The sequence below is a fragment of the Oryza glaberrima genome, chromosome 6 (assembly GCF_000147395.1).
Source record: "Oryza glaberrima chromosome 6, OglaRS2, whole genome shotgun sequence".
Lineage (NCBI taxonomy): Eukaryota > Viridiplantae > Streptophyta > Magnoliopsida > Poales > Poaceae > Oryza > Oryza glaberrima.
The window spans coordinates 27181175-27199225 of NC_068331.1; the positions used below are offsets into that span (position 1 = coordinate 27181175).

Here is an 18051-nt window from a genome sequence, read left to right on the forward strand (position 1 = left end):
TTGAGCGCAAACAAGTGGAATTTTCACCATGAATTATGTTATATTATCATCATACGGGACCAGATGTATCATAGCTAGCAGAAGAGAGGCCGAAACATCTTCGGATCAAGCAACCAACTGCAACATTGCTAAATGCATAACATGCTTAAAGGTAGTTTGTTACATCCGCACATAGTGAAGTAACACACATAGGTAGCTGGTTTATCATTTTTCAGGCATTACAGATTGGTATCAGCCTCATTTCTTTCCGCTCTTCTTCAGACCAGAGCCTCCAAGTGCACCCTTCTGTCCTGCCTTGGCCTTCAGCTCCTTCAGTGCCTGTTTGCAAGAAATGCATGCAATTGATGTCAGCAAACTGAAACACCAGCTACAATGAAAAGAACAAAAGACTGGTAAGTTTGGTTAATGGTCTCACCTTTTCCTCATCTTTCTTCTTCTGCAGATACGCGAGATCACTCTGCAAAAAAAGACAGGATCAGAACTATGCAATAGACCAACAATAAGTCTGCAACTAATCATCCAAGTTGCTTATATCATCGCTTCAATCATATATGCACTGATTTTCCAGATAAAGCAGTACTTACAATACCACAGTATCAATAATTCATAAGAACTACTATAACATCCATCCAAATCAATTTGTTAAACCAAATCTATACCAGCCACATCATCTCAACTTGGCCAAACAGCAAACACAAAATGACTATCTGATTTTCCGCTGCTTCATTCTAATAAAGCTAGGCAGCCACATGTTATTCCCAGGAAGAGAAAATAAGTCACCACCACTTCTCTTTTCCTAGTAATGCAGTTTCCCTTCAAGAGATGTAGATTATGTTTCACAAGAAAGCTAGTGGAACTGGAGTATCAAGCAACAGTAAATCAAGCCAAAGGCTCATACACTGAACAAATGTTCATTTCTTCAAAGCCTTAGATCTTAGTTCAGTTGATAATTAAGATGGGCCTAAGCACAGACTAATGATCCATTCAAGACAACTTAAATCCATAAAGAACATCCAGACAGATTAGGTTTAATGAGATAGAAAGAATTTAGGACGAGTAAGATCCTATTCATGGTATTCCCATTGGACAGGCAAGATCATCCGCTCACTGAGCACATCACCCAAAAAATAACAGCTAGGACAATTTTATAAGGTGAGATAAGTTGGCGCTACACTGCTACGAAATGCAAATTTCCAAACATAAACGACTAGGTCAGCTTTGCAAGGTGAGAAAAGGTGAAAGCATCAAGCACACAATTTCAGACCATGAACGAACGATCTCCATACATGATAGCGTCAAACATATTATAAGGGTGAACTGCTGCTTTGGAAGACAAAGTAGTTAGAATAAAGTAATTTGCCCTAGAAACTATAATTTCATGAACAGAACAAGCTTTTAACACAATCATGATCCAATAATAACCCCCTAACACAACATATCCAAGGAATGTAAGTAAATATGATGACATATCAAACTCACCCCTAAGGGCTTGTTGGGTTAATCCCTCCCCCAGGGGGATTGAAAGGGATTAATTCCACTTCCACATCTACTTAATCCCCGCCAATCCCTTCCTCACAGGGATTAACCAAACAAGCCCTAACTGAGGACAAGGCCATAAGCCCATAAGTCAATACGCAGATTTAAAGGACAAACGGCATCGCGCATAGTAATTCTACAAATTCACCTTCAACTAACCAACTAAAGGATAAACCACTATGAGCTACCCAAACACGAACCGATCTACAACACGGTGGCCTGCACAGCCAAAACACAAGCGTGGATCGCTAACCCCTAACCCGAAACGATCAATCGGTAGACGGAACCACGAATCGGGAGCAAAGGTCACACACACAGCACAGCACAGCAGCATACCTCGTCGTACTCCTTCTTCTCGGCCTTGGGCGCCTTGAGTGGCTTGGCCTTCCCTCCTGCAAATCAAACCCACCCCACAAAACAAATCATCAGAACCCCGCACGAATCGATCAAGCACCGAGGGTCAGCGAGATCTCGCAGGAACCAATCGCGATTGGAAGGAACTCACCTTGCTTCGACATGGCTGACCGGATCGACGAGGGCGAGGACGAGTCGAGAAACCCTAGCTCGCGCGCCGCGACGACGACGAGGAGGAGATGGAAGGGAAAGGCGAGGAAATGGGAGACGCGAGAGGCAGAGGCGTATATAGCTAGCCTAGCCTAGCCTAGTGTAGTGGTTGGTCGCGGCTGCGAATGGGAATCTCATGATTGTGGGTGTATTGGGCTGGGCCTTGGTTGGTTGGTCCGTTAAGTTTTCAAGCCCATCTTGTATTGGGCCTCCTGGCCCGTTGGCCACATGTGACGCTGTACTTCTAATACATAATCTGGCTTTCATCGATCAAACGAATACGTACATACAGTACCAATCATCGTATACATTCGTATGAACGTAAGTAGTACTAGATAAGTACATGTACATCCGGTAGAATCATCCATCTATCTATAGTCCATTTATAATTTAGATAAAGAAAAAAAAAGAAGAAAAGGTTAAAAAGAAGCATTGGTAGCTTGCCATCCAACCGAGTGATGCGAATGCGAGTGACACGCGGGCAGATTGCTGCACAGCCTGCAAAAATCGGCGCAGAAAGCAAGATGGATGGTATAGGGTGGCGTGGACGGCGGCGGCGCTGCATGAGAGTATAGATCGGTTTTGGGAGATAGCGCTTCTTGTCCGTAGTACGGCAGGTGGCACGGACGACGGACACGGTGGGCGCCGCGCCCCTAGCTTGCTTGCTTGCTGCACCCGTCGCCAACCGTTTTCTCCTCCTCGCTCTCTCCATGTGATCTCCGATGCCTCGTTGCGCCGCATCGATCGATCGATCGATCGCCCGGTGTGTATATATGTGCAGGTCCATGAGATGCTGACCAGAGAGCTCGAGATCGATCTGTCAACATCAGGAGCGAGCTCTCACTGCCATTGCCAATTGGCAATTGAAAATCATCGTAAGCCGCGCCATCTCCATCATCATCTTGCGCATGGTGAGATTGCTACTACTGCTACTACTACAAAGTGCTAGTGTTGCCTCTGCCTGCATGTGTGTTCAATCTCTGTTGAAATGTATATGATGCAGTCGCTGCTGCCGTTGTTGCTGCGGCCCGTGGTGCGCGCCGCGGCGAGCGTGGCGAGGCGGCCGGCGTCGGCGGTGGCCACGGTGCTGCACCGCGCCGGCGCGCTCCCGAGGAACCGGGGGCTGGAGCGCCTCGTCAGGGACGACATGCTCGTTGGTGGTGACGACAACTTCATCGCGCATTTCGTCGTCGGCTTCATGCGCTGCCTGTGTTAGCTAGCTTACATAGCTAGGAGGCTAATTAAGCTAGATTAGATGCATAGCACCGGTATTGATGAATTGATATCTGATCTGCATTTGCGATTTGGGCTCCATTTTTGGGGGGATATGATGTTCTCCGTGGCTTTGATAATTAAAACAGCTACTGTAGCATGCATTTGCCGCGATTTGAGCACCATTTTTTTGCCCCCTGATATCAGTTCATGTCCAACATATGTATGTCGACTGCCAATTACTCCTTAGAAAGGAGCAGTTTAACGATACTGTCACTGTGGGCGCCCACTTTACAGCGGCACGAGCTGCTGGTCCTGCATAGTAAGTCGTACAAGATAAACAAAACAAAACAAAACAATACTTCTTGTGAGACGTAAACAAAAAGAAACTGTGGTGCATTGTAATGGTAATACATGTGTTTAACTAGTAGTAAAGCAATAGAGAAGCAACCCTTCCCCGCATATCAATGAGTTGGGAAGAGCCGGATGTATCATGTATCCAGGTCTGTGCCTGTACAAGAATTCAGAATCATGAAAAAGTTAGGGAAAAGGATAAAGAGAATTACTGTAACTTTTTCAGCATCTCTTTCACAGAATCATGCATATAATTATCTGGAGCACTCAATTAATCAATGAATTCAATTCAATGTTACAATGTAGTAATCCCTGTTAATTGAATTTAGTAACAAACTGAAAACCCCTATCAACTGTATCGTGTTAATCCTCCAACCAGTGTCCTATCTAGACAAACACCTGGTACAGAGCAAATGTTATATAACAAGAAAAACCTACATATAGATTGAAAAGAAAAAAAGGAGAACTCATGCACAAATCATTCCAATCACATATAGGTACTGCACATCAAGAAAGAACAAAGGTAGAGTGACTTGCAAGTTGCAACGAAGAAACTGTCAGAACGGCTTAGTTCTGAACTTGTGCACAGGCTCAGGACAATCTAGTGCAACCTCAGGCCTTCCTCAGAGCACTGACTCGAGCAGCAAGCTCATCAAAGTCAGGCATTTTCGGGTGCACATGTACAGTTTTGGGACAGTCCGGCTGCAGCGAGGTAGACCGGGCAGGAACCTTCACATCTTCATCGCGGCAGACGGATTCCCCTGGCAGTGAGATTGCTCTTCCTGGAGGATGCATGGAGCCCTTTTGCTCAGATTGTTCTTCTGCTTTGTTGGTTGGAGCTGGATTGATTTCCGCATCTAAACCTTTCTTGCTGTAGTGCCTCAGAAGCTTATCCATCATTCTCTCCTCCTCATCAACTCCACTGCGCGCATCAGTATTGCGGCTTTTGTGTCTCCTATGGCCATTTCCAGTTCTGGGTAAAAGATTACCAAAATCAATTGCAGCCTCATCCTCTTCTGATTTATGGCGCTGCACGAATCCATCGTAGTCCTCGGTGTACAAAGCTCCATTTCTCCTGCCTGAGTGCCTTGGCCGGCTACTAGGAGTTCTCTGAACATTCTCTCCATTAACATCATCCATTCCTTTGCCTCCATGAGGTTGTCTAGACCCATCTCTCCGGGCACTGCCATCATCAACAGCATCCTGCCTGCTTGTGTGTCTTCTGTGACTACTGGGTGTTCGGCTTGAAACCTTTTCATTGGCAGGCGCCTCATCATAGACAGCAGCAGGTGCAGGTGGCTTGGCATATTTCCTTCTAACAGAAACAGGTCGAAGAGGATCTTTGTCAGACAGGTGATCTGTTTGTTCAGGGAAAGCACGTTTGCTGTAGTCACTAGCAGCTCGCTCTGCAGGATCATCATGCACTGTTTGCAGGTTGAGTTTTGGTTTGATGTAAGGAGGTTGCACATAAGCTGCCCTCTCAGGCACTGGCTGTCTATCTTGCACTGGATTCCCCTTATCTGCTAACTGCTGTGGTCTAGCATTCAAGCAACCAGTGTTCTCTTCTTTTTCAGTACATTTCTTGCCCGTTGCTCCATCCAGCTTAGAATAAGGAGGCATCCTGTTTTTAGTGTTACCATTCAAAGGATTCACTGATTGAAGCCCCTGCTTATCTAGGCCAAGGGTTCTGAGACCTGAATCTGCATGATCAGCAGCACAAGGAATATGTGATCTGTGGTGGTGACCAAGGTTGCTCTCGTTCTCCTTCTCAAGATCATTGTCTTTCTTAGGCTTGACATTTAGTGCAAATGTCTTCTTGCTTTCTGCTTCAGGAACTTTCAATGAACCAAATTCCTTCTTAGGCAGGCCATTGAGGTCTAGCTCCACCGCTTCCATTAGTTCCTTTTCGCAAGGGCGACCATCTTTTTTGTTAGCTTTCTGAACTTCTTTTTGAATGTTCCTTCTTTTCATCTCTGAATTGGACACTGGTTTCTCCACATGCCCCTTACCATCAGATTTATCTGCATGCTGTCTCCTGGTGTTTTCACGTAACCGGTCAATGCCATCAGCAACAGGATGAACATCCTTTTGTTGTTTTAAGGACACTTCCAATTTCTTCTTGTGGCCAGGAGTAGCAGCTTCAGATTTTCTTCCAGATGGAGCAGCATCATCCCCCTTCTTCTTGCTGGACAAAGGCACTGCCAGTTCTACCTGTTTCTTTGAGTCCTTTGCAGGCAAATCCTAAGGGAAAACAACCCAAGATGCCAAGTGAGGAAACATCAACCAAAAGATTGCGTAAATTCATTTGAACAAGTTTGTGTAAGCATATACATGTTTAGTTTCTGGAGTGGCCCATAGCTTGATCTTCAATGCTTTGGTATCAAAATCAACCAAAAGTTCTTCAGACACACTTTGCATGGCTTGTATCTTTTCCTCATTAGTGAACATTTTATTGTCTAGCTTCTGAACAAACTGCAAGTAGTAGGATTATAGATCATGTTAAGTGGTACACCACTAATCAATTCAATAACAACAAATTCGTGACAGTAGCACACCTCAAGGCTAACAAAAGACTCAAGAAAATTTCCATATCTCTCTGTGAAAATATGCCTAAGGTCACACAGTTCTGGCAAATCTGGAAACCGAGCAGCAGCAAAAATTAGAGTCGACACAGCTTCCCGAGTTTCCTGGGGGCAATCCCTGTCAGGAAAAGGCAAAGATATAACTGACAACTGTTGTCATCAAGATAACTGGAAATCCATTTTGTTTATTCCTCTTCCAAACATTATACAAGTAGTAATGTTTAATTGACCAAGCAAAGTTCCCAAACAATTTTTTTAATTCTCTTTAAAAAAATGATGCTTTGGTTAACACTAAACTAAATCATCCAAACAATAGTAAAAATGTATATGTTTCCGGATGCTATTGTTCTGTTGGCTTGATTACTTAACCAATTAAAAAATGTAGGATGCATTAATGACTCTATCGAGGTATCAACAAACTTGTGGTTTTTAGGTAGACAGTTTCAGCATCACAATGATTGCTAGTGGTTGACAAAAGAAATAGGAAATCAAAGCAGATCGTTAGTTACCTCTGTTTCTGTAGGCTGTTGAGCTGTTTACCAATGTACTCACAGAACTGCTCAATCATATCATAGCAAGAAGCATGGTTCATCTCAATTATCAGCCCATCCATCTGCATTCCAAGAGAGAGGAAAGTAGATACAGAATACAACATCAGCAATTCAGTCACCACATGTTTCCTCTACCACAAAAATGACCAGAATTTGATCAATAATCATTAAACCATGTGCCAAAAAGGTGCAACTTTTGCTGTGTAAAAAAAGGGGGAAAGAGTGCAACTTTCTCCGATTCCCCTTGAACCCAAAATCCTTCAACAACAGCAGAACAATGCAATGCAGTGGTAAAGAATGAGTTAACCGACATAAATTTACCCGTCCAAATGCATGTGTGTCGAGGCCATTGGTGAGGAGGTCGGCTATGTCCTTCTTCATGAATCGAATCATCGCCTGCTTCTTCCGCCGTATGAGAGCCAGTCGCGTACGGATGCATTTGAACGCGTGCTTGCTGCATCCATTGTTCAAGAACCGAACGATTGGTCAAAACTTCTCCATGAACTCAAAACAATATTTTTCAAGGTTGAATCAAACAAATCCATCGCAAGCCCAAGAATTTGGAGCCCAAAACTGCATTCGATTCAACAAACTGACGCGTAAGCTGACGAACTCGAGAACCTAGGAGAAAACAAGAAGCAAGAACCCGGAATCCAAGAACGCACCCGGCGAAAAGTTCGCCCCTCCATGCGGGGAGGATTCAAGAACCAAGAACCCCAAAAAGTAGCACCTCAAATAACCAGATTGGACCATAAGAACTCAGCTGAGCTCGAACCCTAGGAACCAAAGAACCAAAAAGAACAAGCAGAAAAGAAGCAATCTCTCACCATTTGTTGTAGAACTTGGAGTTGAGCAGGCTGTCAAACATCTTCCCCCACTCCTCCCCTCCTCCCAGCTTCTTCTTCTTCTTCTTCTTCTCCCTTCCGCCTAGCTTCACCCAACAGGCGAAGCTTCCAATGGCATTAAATCATCAGGAGGACGAGGAGGAGAAGATGAGAGGGAGCAATGGGGGAGGGGAAGGAGGCGGTTGTGGGGGAGGAGGAAGTGGAGGTGGTGGACAGAATCGATGTGAGCTGTTGCAACAGAAGGCGAAAGCCAGGTATGGCTTGGCCAGCTAGGGCGATCACGAGCCGTCCGATCGGAAATTGGCGGTGAGGATTGGTTGCAGCGGAAAGAGGGCGGATTCGTAACAAACCAGGCGAAAGTTTACCGCACAAAGCAACCAACCGAATTTCGAATTTGAAGCCCTAATCTTTGGGGAAATTACCCGTTGCAGCCGATATTTTGCTTCAGGTCACAAAAGATGAGAAAAATACTGCTGCTTTTTTTGTTAATCTTGAAGGTGAACACGTTGATTAAATTCCATCTTAATTACTATCATGATTAATCTTCAATATACTTAGTATTTTGTTATTCGGAAGAGGTAAACTGAGAACACTGACATTTTGAAGCATTTGATACGAAACAGTTTCAAGTTGGAAGTTGACAAAAAAATTTATACTCCCCACGTTTCAGGATATAAGACGTTTTGACTTTGATTAAAGTCAAACTGTTTTAAGTCTGATCAAATTTATAGAAAAAAGTAGTAACATTTTCAACCTAAGACAAATCTATTATGAAAATATATTTAATTATTAATTTGATGAATGTATTATAAATTTACTATATTTATTTATAAACTTAGCTACATTTAAAATAGTTTGACTTTAATCAAAGTCGAAACGTCCAGTAACGGATGGAGTATTTCTCACGTGAAAGTCAACTACTGAACATTCTCTCTCGCGAACCTTTGCAAGAAACATTCCTGTCTCGTCAAATCTCTGCTAGTACAGGTTGCAGTTAAACCTTTTGGACTAATTAATTAGCTTAACATGATAACTACAGTTAGCTCTAGTAGTAAAACTCAACTTGTGTAAATAAATTAACTAACAGCAACAGTTCATCCCCACCGCAACACTCAAGTGGATAGGATTACTTAACCTCACGCGTGACACAGCCAATCGATTAGCTCGCATAAGTGGTTTTCACGGACTACTAATTACTCATACATTGTCAGGTGTTACCCACGGCATGATGTTGCATCCTTTTCCATTCCATTTGGCAGATCAAGCTACACGCCATGAAAGCTCACGGACAGCAAGACACAGCATGGCTTCTATTGCAATACTCCTTGTTAAGAACAGCTTGGCAGAGACACAAGTTTGATCAGCTTCCAGCGAATCAGTTGATATCTTCTACTATTAATTAAGTTTAGCTGTGGACTAATCTGTTCGGTTTACTCGCCTAACCTTGTTTGTTCTGTGAATCTCTCTCGCATGAACAGGCAAGTGCAGGAGGAAAAGGAAGGCATAAAAGTTCAGAGCATCTTTCTTATGAATCTCACTGCCGCTACAGATATTGTACATACTCCAGAAAGCGAGATGTCCAGATGTACTAAAACTATGCAGAAGAGATCATTTTTTGTATAATTCAGTACAGTTTGTGGCCGGCTTTGACTGTTTTATTCAGACTAGATTAGGAGACTTTTTAAAACTGTTGACTAACAGTTATGCTTGCAAACTGGTGTCAGCCATGAAGAACACCCACAGAAGAAGAAGATTTCTCGACTGCAAATACAGAAATGAGACGACAAACAGTAGTACGTGCAAGGAGATTAGGAGAAGAGTGAGTTCGTGGCCCAAGTGTCAGGCAGGATCTTCGTCTCTTCGAGGCCAAATGCAACCGACAGGAAAAAAAACAATAAAAAAAACGTTGATACCTCCCATGACTGGCACTGGCACCTCCAGAACTCTAGCAGCGAGTACAAATGGCACAGGGTGAGATGGAATTCCCGAGAATGCCCCTGGCTGGACATTAGAGCAAGTTTAATAGTATAGCCAAATACTAACTCCAATTCATCTATACCTAATCTAATATCTTATTCATACAATAGTTACATATTACGCTATTAATACCTGGTCTCACATGTCATATACACACTACGTTTTGGAGTCTGTGCTATAGCTGGCTACAAATCTATAGCCCGCTGTCCTTCTCTCTCCTCATTTATCTTCTTAAAATATTTTATAGCATGCTACTGTAACTGCTCTTAGGAAGCGGGTGGCTTCCAACGGTCAGAATGGGCAAAAAGGTTGGGTTGGGGAAGATGAGTGCAGGCAGAGGCTCCGGCACGGGGACGTGCGTGAGATCGAGGCATCGTCACGAGCTACCAGCCTTTTTCTGGTTTGTATTGTACAGCTACTACGCTAGAAATGCTCCAAAAGTCTATGAACCGTTGGATGTATGGGTTGCTGAGGTGCGACGATGCATAGGAATTGACAATTTTGTTGCCGATTGACGCAGGGATGCTGAACCGTAGGTACATATGTACAGCATTCAGTATTTTATTTTGTACTACATCTGTCAAAGTATATAGTTGTCATTCTAAATTGTTTAGTGTAGATTAAGGTTTAAGGAGAAACAGACGATAGTGTCCTTTGTTAAATGGTGTATGGTTAGTTATGAAAGGGTGGTTAAAGATAAAATAGGAATAAACGTGGGGTGATCGATGGAACATGTGGTAGGTATTCTAAAGTGACAACTATTTTAAAACGAAATTTGAATCCTCGAGAGATAGTTATTTTGGGATGATCGTAGTACTCTTTTCAATTCAAATCAACTTTTATATATGAGATCACGTATAATAAAATTTGATCCATTTTGAGATGAGGGGGAATACATTGAAAGCAACACATCGTTATGCGTTTATAATACACTCAGTACGTGCAAAAAATGGACGCCATTCTCCGACACAACAGGTCAAATGGCTCATTTAGTTTGAAGCCCTATCGAAATATTGTAGTGTCAGGCATTACCAAATTTGATACTAGTTAGGCTAAAGATGGTATAAATTGAAATGCCACTAAAGTACTATTTTGAAGCTACCAAAATATAGATAGTTACAAATCATCACCAATCTAAACATGCCTAAAATGAACTGGCTTACATTTTATCGAAATCTTATACCCATCCATCGTATAATATAGCAAATTAAAGCTAAATGGGACGTTACAACGAATCTAGACACTCATCCGTATTACGCGACGGACGGAGGGAGTATAAAATTTTAGGCTTTACTCGCTGATGGCTGAGCTGGGCCGAACGGCAAGAGCCGGCCCACTGCCGACGTGCCATGGCCCATGGGCAACGCAATGCGTTTGCAGTGTGTTGCTAGTGCTGCCCAAAACCTCTCCAACTACCAGTCTGAGCTTCAGAAACTGAAAGTCTGAAACCTACCAGCTGCTGATCAATTCCTGCTCTGCTTCCTCATCATCTTTTTATCCATCCAATGCGCGGACAGCTACCAGTCTTTGCATCAACTGAAAAAAAGAAAAGCATTGCTACTTCACTTCTGCTCGCATTTCAATTCTGAATTATCCTGATCCAAACGGCAGCGGTAAAAGCGAACTAGGAGCGATCGATCGATGGGGAGCGATGTTATCCAGGCCAAGCTGGTGGGTATGTCTTACCCTGAATTTTCTGATTGTTTGGTTCTTTGATCCTTGTCAGTTTATCTGGGCATTTCCAATATTTTGGTAGGTACTTCTGGGTGACTTGGGAGCCGGGAAGACGAGCATCGTGGTTCGATTTGCCAAAGGATTGTACTACGATTGCCAGGCAATTAAACAATACCTGCTTAATTGTTGTTTAAATTCTCATCAAGTTCAGTTTCGGACTGAAGATTTTATGCTTTTCAGGAGTCGACGATCGGAGCAGCGTTCTTCTCGCAGGTGCTGATCATGGACGAGGCCACCGTGAAGCTTGACATCTGGGACACCGCCGGCCAAGAACGCTACCACAGCCTTGCGCCCATGTACTACCGCGGCGCGGCCGCCGCTGTCGTCGTCTACGACATCTCCAGCACGGTAATTATCAAAATAACTAGCAAGTGATCTTCAGATGCTAGCTGATTACGCACCTGCTGGCTCATCAGCAGAAATGGTAGATTTGCTCATTTGCAGCTAAGCAATTAGTATAATCACATCGGTAGATTTTCAGCAACTGATTAAGTGATATGCATATCTGTGTGTCATACAGGATTCTTACATTCGAGCAAGGAAGTGGGTCGACGAACTCCAGAGACAAGGTATGCCTAAGTGCCTGACAATAGTACTACTGCCGTTTCAGTATCATTCATATGGGTCTGTAGCAAATTAGAAGCAAAAGTGTTAGTTCAAATTGTGATTTTCTCTTAGTCTTACTACCTGTGTAAACACAGGGAATCCACATTTGGTGATGGCATTAGTGGGCAACAAGGTCGACCTGGAAGAAAAGAGGCAGGTTGGAACGCAGGTAAAAATGCAATTCAGACTTTCAGTATCTCTGTATCTGAAGACAAAATTCAGAAACTTTTGTAGGGCGTCTCCAAAATTCTCATCGTCTCTGCTAATTGAAAACGCAGGAGGCGATGGAATACGCAGAGCGAAACGGCCTCTTCTTCATAGAGACCTCGGCCAAGACGTCGCAGAACGTCACCGAGCTCTTCTACGAACTAGGCAAGCACTACCGAAACAACTCTGTCGGATTCAACTCTCTGATGCATCGTCGCCTGATAATAACATCTACGTGTTGTTGCCAGCTGATAGGCTGGTCAAAGTGCGACCTCACCGCCCTTCCGGGATGGTTCTCCACGACGGCCGGCGCCGCCGCGACGACGGCGGCGGCTGGCCATGGCGGCTCTGTTGCTCCGGCTGATGCGCCTCCACCGACTCCCGAAATACGCCATCCTTAATCGAAAACGTCTTTTACAGAACCCGCCTTGGACTTTAAATGTCCCTGGTAGATAAGGCAATGGATATATGCTGATGAGGCACGTGCTGACGTGTCTATGTATACAGTAAACTCGTACGTGTACGCGATTACGCAACAGCAAGTCGGTGCGGCGCACCAGGCCGCCACTCCGAGTCCGACACGACCCATCATATCGCGTTCGCGAGCCCAAGTTCGAGTCGGACCCGGACACCGACCGACCGACCTAGTCCGAGCCCTACAAATCTCGCGCCGCCGCCGCTGCTCTGCTTTCTTCTTCCAACCTGTTTCCCTTTCCCGCCGCTGCTCTCACCGCGAACCCTACGCGCCGCCGCCGCCGCCGCCGCCGCCGCGGCGGCTGCGCACGTCGAGCAGCCCGCGATGGAGAACGCCTGCGAGGCCGGCCTGCCGCTGTCGGTGGCCGTGTCGGTGCCGCCGGTGATGGTTGACGGGGAGACGGTTCCGAAGGAGGTGGAGGAGTGCGAGGACGAGGAGGAGGAGGAGGAGTACGCCGGGGATGCGCCGCCGCCGTGGAAGGTGATGGGTTCGGATGATGAGGGCGAGACGGAGGCCGGCGAGGAGGAGGAGATTGCCGAGGCCGACGGCGAGGAAGAGGCGGCGGACGTGGAGGAGGTCGAGTACGAGTTCTACGACAGCGACGGCAGCGAGGACGAGGGCGACGGCGAGGAGGTTGACCCGGCGGTGGCGAGCGCCGCGCAGTTCGTGCCGGAAGGGCAGTTTCTTGGGCCGGCGCAGTTCGCCGCCTACGGCTGCGCCGCCGGCTTCATGCGGGTCGCCGCCGTCGAGGCGGACCCGGCCGACGGCCAAGAGATCCTCGTGCTCTACCGCTACACCCTCCTCAAGAGGGCATGGAGCGATCCGGCGGGCGTGGAGCTGTCCATGTGGGCGAAGGTGTCGAAGATACACCGCCTCCGGTTCATCGTCCCGGCCTCCGGCGTTCCGGCGAGCTCGCTGCCATTCGCCGGGCTATCTCTGTCCCCGCTGATCTACCACGACGACTACGTCGAGGAGCTCGAGACGCTGTGGTCCAAGCTGGCGGCGCAGGTGCGCGTCCCGCCGGTAGCCACGCGCGTCCAGGTGATCGTCGACGTGGGCATCCTCAGGGCGGGGGACAACACGCCGGAGCGCAGGGAGTACATGCGCGCCGAGCTGGAGGCCAAGAAGGAGATGCCATGGCCGGGGAAGCTCCTCGGCATGGAGCTGCACGTGCCGGAGCCGGTGGTGGCGGCGGCGGCGTCGTGCAAGAGGGACAGCAGCGAGGAGGTGTTCGACGACGCGCCAGCGCCGCCGGCGAAGCGGAGGAAGGTGTTCGACGCCGGGGAGGAGTGCCCCGTCTGCCTGGACGAGCTCGAGGACGGCGTCGTGGCGTGGCCTGGGTGCTCTGTCGCCCATGTCTTCCATGGCCAATGCTTGGAGACAACTCTCAAGGGGAGCCAGATGTGCCCTATCTGCAGGCGTGATCTTGGCCTGAAAACCTTGCAGGAGTAGAATGATGTTGCAGACTTGCATTTGCAACAGAATGAATGAATGAATTGTAGGTTGTAGTAGCAGATTGATTGTTCTGCAGTTGTAGCCTTCAATTCGATCGATTTCTTGTGTGAATCTGGAGCATTCTTCAGAGTTCATACACATGGTTCACTGTAAAATTTGTTCCATGGATTATACTATATATGTTGTTTCTGTTCTGTTCGATGCTAAGTATAAGCAATCCATTGTAATAAGAGATTCTTGGCTATTTGTATACTGTATCATGCATGCATTCAATTATGACTCTCCACTTATGGCTTATAGCAAATCAAGTAACAATGTCAGAAGCATTACTTGAAATTTTGATTTGTTCTTTGTGTCCACTTAGAATTGAAACATATAGAATAAGATGCCAATATGCAATTTCAGTATTCAGATCTCCGACAAATATGTCGTTAAAATTCAGAAGTCATTGTTTGAGCCGTACTTTTCTTATGTTCAAGAAAGCGCCATCATTTAGCTGAAAACGCCGTCCACAGAATCAACTTGGATCATTAGCAGTTTAGTAGCATCAAAGGGAGAGGATATTTATCCTCTGAGGGGATGTCTCCTCGTATAACTCCCTCTCTCTCAAATTTAATATTTGGTTATGAAAAAGAAAATCTAAAGTCATTTAGCAATGTAGAGTGTAGTAACATTATCTTGAGAGTTTAAAACACTTTCCCGTGCTACCATACCACTCAACATTTATTTTACATACCATACCACTGACATCCAAGAGAAATATCGGATGTTCCATATCGGTCACGTTTCTCTCTCGCTCATTTGTAGAAATGGTGATAAAGGATGGCGGCTCCCAGTTGTCCTCCTCGAGACGATAACACCACCTCTAGTCCTCGGGACGATGATGCCGCTTCTCCTAGGGCACCCCTCTCCAGCCTTTCCTTGCACACCTTCTTCCTCCTGGCAATGCCCCCTCCCTCCCTCCCTTTCCCCTCTTTGGCTTATCAATTTGTTTTAGTCCTTTGGCCAAATCTAGCTAACCCCAACATTGAGGTACCAGATCTAGTTAAGAACCGTCCTAGACAGAATGAGGGTGGCGGGTAGATAGCTCCTTGTTGAGGCTTTTCACAAGCATCGCCTCCATCGCGGTGTCCCTCACTTCTGTAGGGGGAGGGGGAGAAGGTGAAGAAGCAGGCGACGGTGATGAAGGAGAGGCCAGTAGAGGCAATAAGTGGATGAGCATGCATCATTGATTGGCATAATAGCTCATTGGACTCACGGAGGCGTACGTGGAGTTTATGGTGCCATTATAAGCACCATATCACAGAGTATGTTGCCCACAATATCTTCTTAATATCGCAATTGGTTTTGTTTGGATTTTGCATGTATTAGTTACAATATTTTCATTATGTTGCCGTCAATTTTCATGTTGCATGCACTTTTTTTTATTGCAAGAGTATTTATGAATGTTGCATCTATTTGAAATTACTAATTTTTACCACCTCCATTCCAAGATATTGCTATTTAGGATATGATTTTACTTATCCTAGGACAATGAATCTGGACACCAGCCAGATTCGTTGCCAAGAATAGAAATTGACCCATTCTAGCAATATTTTGAGACGAATATAGTATCAAGTTAACTTGAATCATTTCTTTAATTAACCAAGTGACGAAATATATTGCCTGTTTTGGCTAGGATCGGGCAGTACTGATCCCTAATCGCATCCGTATTTATTTATTATGGATAAGACATCATAATGGTAATGGATGTGCTGACTACATTGTATATATATTCTTTAAGGAATAATCAACTATTTGCCACTTGTACAAGTGGTTCTAAAAGATTTGCCAGACCCACATGTCATACACATATAAGGGTCTACATGTTATAGATAGTGAGCGACAAATTCTTAATTAACACATCTTAAAAAGGGCCCATGAATCCGAATCCACTTTGTGTCTGAACCGAAAAGGAAAGCGAGTGCGCGCTCGAATTAAGCCACCCGCCCTAGCTAGCTCCTGTAGAGATCGAGATCGAGCTAGCTAGGTCGACATGGACAATTGTTGCGAGCTCGCCGCCGGATCGCTACCCGCGGCGGCGGAGGAGGAGGCGCCCGCCATCTCGGTGGTGGACTACGAGCTGACCGACGACGACGAGAGCGGCGACGAGGCCGACGAGCCGACGAAGGCGAGGGACGGCGAGGCGCCGGCGGCCAGAGGCGAGCTGCCGCTGGTCCCGGCGCCGTTCGTCCCGGAAGGGGAGTTCCTCGGCCCGGCGCGGTTCGCCACCGCCGGGTACGCCGCCGGCTTCATGCGTGTCGCCGTCGTCGAGGGCGACGGCGGCGGCGGCGGCCAGGAGATCGTGGTGCTCTACCGCTACACCCGCTACTCGGGGACGTGGAGCGGGCGAAAGGGCGTGGAGGTGTCGAGGAGGACGAAGCTGAACCGCCTCCGGTTCGTCGTCTCCCCCGCCGCCGGCATGGCGAGCTCGCTGGCGTGGGCCGGCTCGTCGCTGGCGCCGCTGATCTACCCCTACTTCTTCAGGCGGGAGCTCCTGGAGCTTTGGTCGAGCCTGATCATGGCGGCGCCGGCGAGCATCGTCCCGCCGGGAGCCACGCGCGTGGAGGTGCTCGTCGACGTCGGCATCCTCCGGCCGTTCGACAAGAGGCCGGACCGGATGGAGTACATGCGGCGCGAGCTGGAGGCCGAGGCGGCGGCGGCGTGGTCGTGGCCGGGGCACCACGTCGGCCTGGACCTCAACCTGCCGGAGCCGGTGCTGTGCGACAGGGGCGCCACCGCCGGCGAAGTGTTGTCGGAGGAGGAGGGCGACGGGGCGCCGCCGCCGGCGAAGAAGAAGAGGAGGAGGGCGGTGGCTGGAGTCGCCGTAGAGGAGTGTCCCGTTTGCTTCTTCCAGCTTGAGACCGACCTCGTCGCGTGGCCCGGGTGCTCCGTGCGCCATGTCTTCCATGGCGAGTGCTTGGAGTTCACTCTCGAGAGGAGTGACAAGTGCCCTATCTGCAGGAAGGACCTGGTTATAAAAAATTTGCTGGAAACTGTTGTAAACACTCAGGTGGACATATTAAATGGTTATAAAAAATTTTCGAAAAAATTGACATGATAGGTTAATATGTAATATATCATCTCACAAACATGCAAGTTCAAATTCGACTTCTACAAGCTGTAACAAAAATAACAAAATTGACTGTGAATATACATATACTAGTTAGAGTTTAATTTGTTATTTTTGTTATAGCTTGTAGAAGTCAAATTTGAATTTGCATTTGCATGTTTGTGAAATGATATATTACATATTAACCTATCTTACAATTTTTTTTGGAATTTTTTCATAATCATTTAGGTGGCATGCAAGAAATGGGTGGACATCCACCCGAGAGATTAAAATCCATCTCCAAAATTTGCAGGCTTGAGTTCTGGAGCCATTGATCACTGATGCTGCTGTCTCAAAATATAGTAACCTAAAACTAAGGGTGCGCTCGTTTCAGTAGGTGTGGTGGACTGATTAGCCACACGTAAAACGAGAAATGAGATTAGCATATGATTAATTAAGTATTAATATATATTTTTTATGAATAAATTTGTTGGATTTTTTTAAACAACTTTTTTATAGAAAGTTTTCGCACGAAATATACCATTTAGCAGTTTGAAAAACGTGCTAACGGAAAACGAGTAGAATCTAATCCTATAAGCTGAAAAGAGCGCAACCTAAATGAGACACATATCATAGTACAATGAATTTGAACCGAGGTATGTCTAAATTCATACGAGGGGGCCAATCGACAATGAACATATAAAAACATTACTATATGTTAGTATTATGCCAGGAATCTAAGCTTGCAATGGTAAAATAAAGGATAACAACATATTATATATGTTTAATTTGGTTGCTTGGGGGGAAAACATTTGCCCTTATATTTGACCTATAAGCGTAATCGAATGTTCTATTTTTATTC

General features: G+C 46.1%; 4 protein-coding genes and 1 long non-coding RNA gene across 5 annotated transcripts; 3 read left to right on the plus strand and 2 right to left on the minus strand.

The window, feature by feature from the left end:
* On the minus strand, positions 1-2193 carry LOC127778032 (uncharacterized). Its single transcript, XR_008018400.1, has 4 exons — positions 2042-2193; positions 1873-1928; positions 416-457; positions 1-318 (listed from the first exon to the last, which is right to left on the minus strand). It is a non-coding gene; the product is annotated as an uncharacterized LOC127778032 (long non-coding RNA).
* Positions 2194-3959: 1766 nt separating this feature from the next.
* Positions 3960-7849, minus strand: LOC127777918 (uncharacterized). Its single transcript, XM_052304540.1, has 6 exons — positions 7627-7849; positions 7121-7253; positions 6758-6861; positions 6222-6366; positions 5998-6138; positions 3960-5907 (listed from the first exon to the last, which is right to left on the minus strand). The coding sequence occupies exons 1-6, from the start codon at positions 7665-7667 to the stop codon at positions 4279-4281; spliced, it is 2193 nt and encodes a 730-aa protein (XP_052160500.1). The 5' UTR covers positions 7668-7849; the 3' UTR covers positions 3960-4278.
* A 3372-nt stretch (positions 7850-11221) lies between these two features.
* Positions 11222-12532, plus strand: LOC127777920 (ras-related protein RHN1-like). The gene is made up of 7 exons (XM_052304543.1): positions 11222-11292; positions 11378-11455; positions 11536-11703; positions 11876-11924; positions 12057-12130; positions 12240-12333; positions 12417-12532. The coding sequence occupies exons 1-7, from the start codon at positions 11263-11265 to the stop codon at positions 12530-12532; spliced, it is 609 nt and encodes a 202-aa protein (XP_052160503.1). The 5' UTR covers positions 11222-11262.
* A 356-nt stretch (positions 12533-12888) lies between these two features.
* On the plus strand, positions 12889-14292 carry LOC127777919 (uncharacterized). Its single transcript, XM_052304542.1, has one exon. The coding sequence runs from the start codon at positions 12968-12970 to the stop codon at positions 14093-14095; it is 1128 nt and encodes a 375-aa protein (XP_052160502.1). The 5' UTR covers positions 12889-12967; the 3' UTR covers positions 14096-14292.
* A 1841-nt stretch (positions 14293-16133) lies between these two features.
* On the plus strand, positions 16134-17480 carry LOC127777058 (uncharacterized). The gene is made up of 3 exons (XM_052303566.1): positions 16134-16886; positions 16995-17111; positions 17439-17480. Exons 1-3 carry the CDS (start codon positions 16134-16136, stop codon positions 17478-17480), a joined length of 912 nt encoding a protein of 303 aa, XP_052159526.1.
* Positions 17481-18051: the final 571 nt, after the last annotated feature.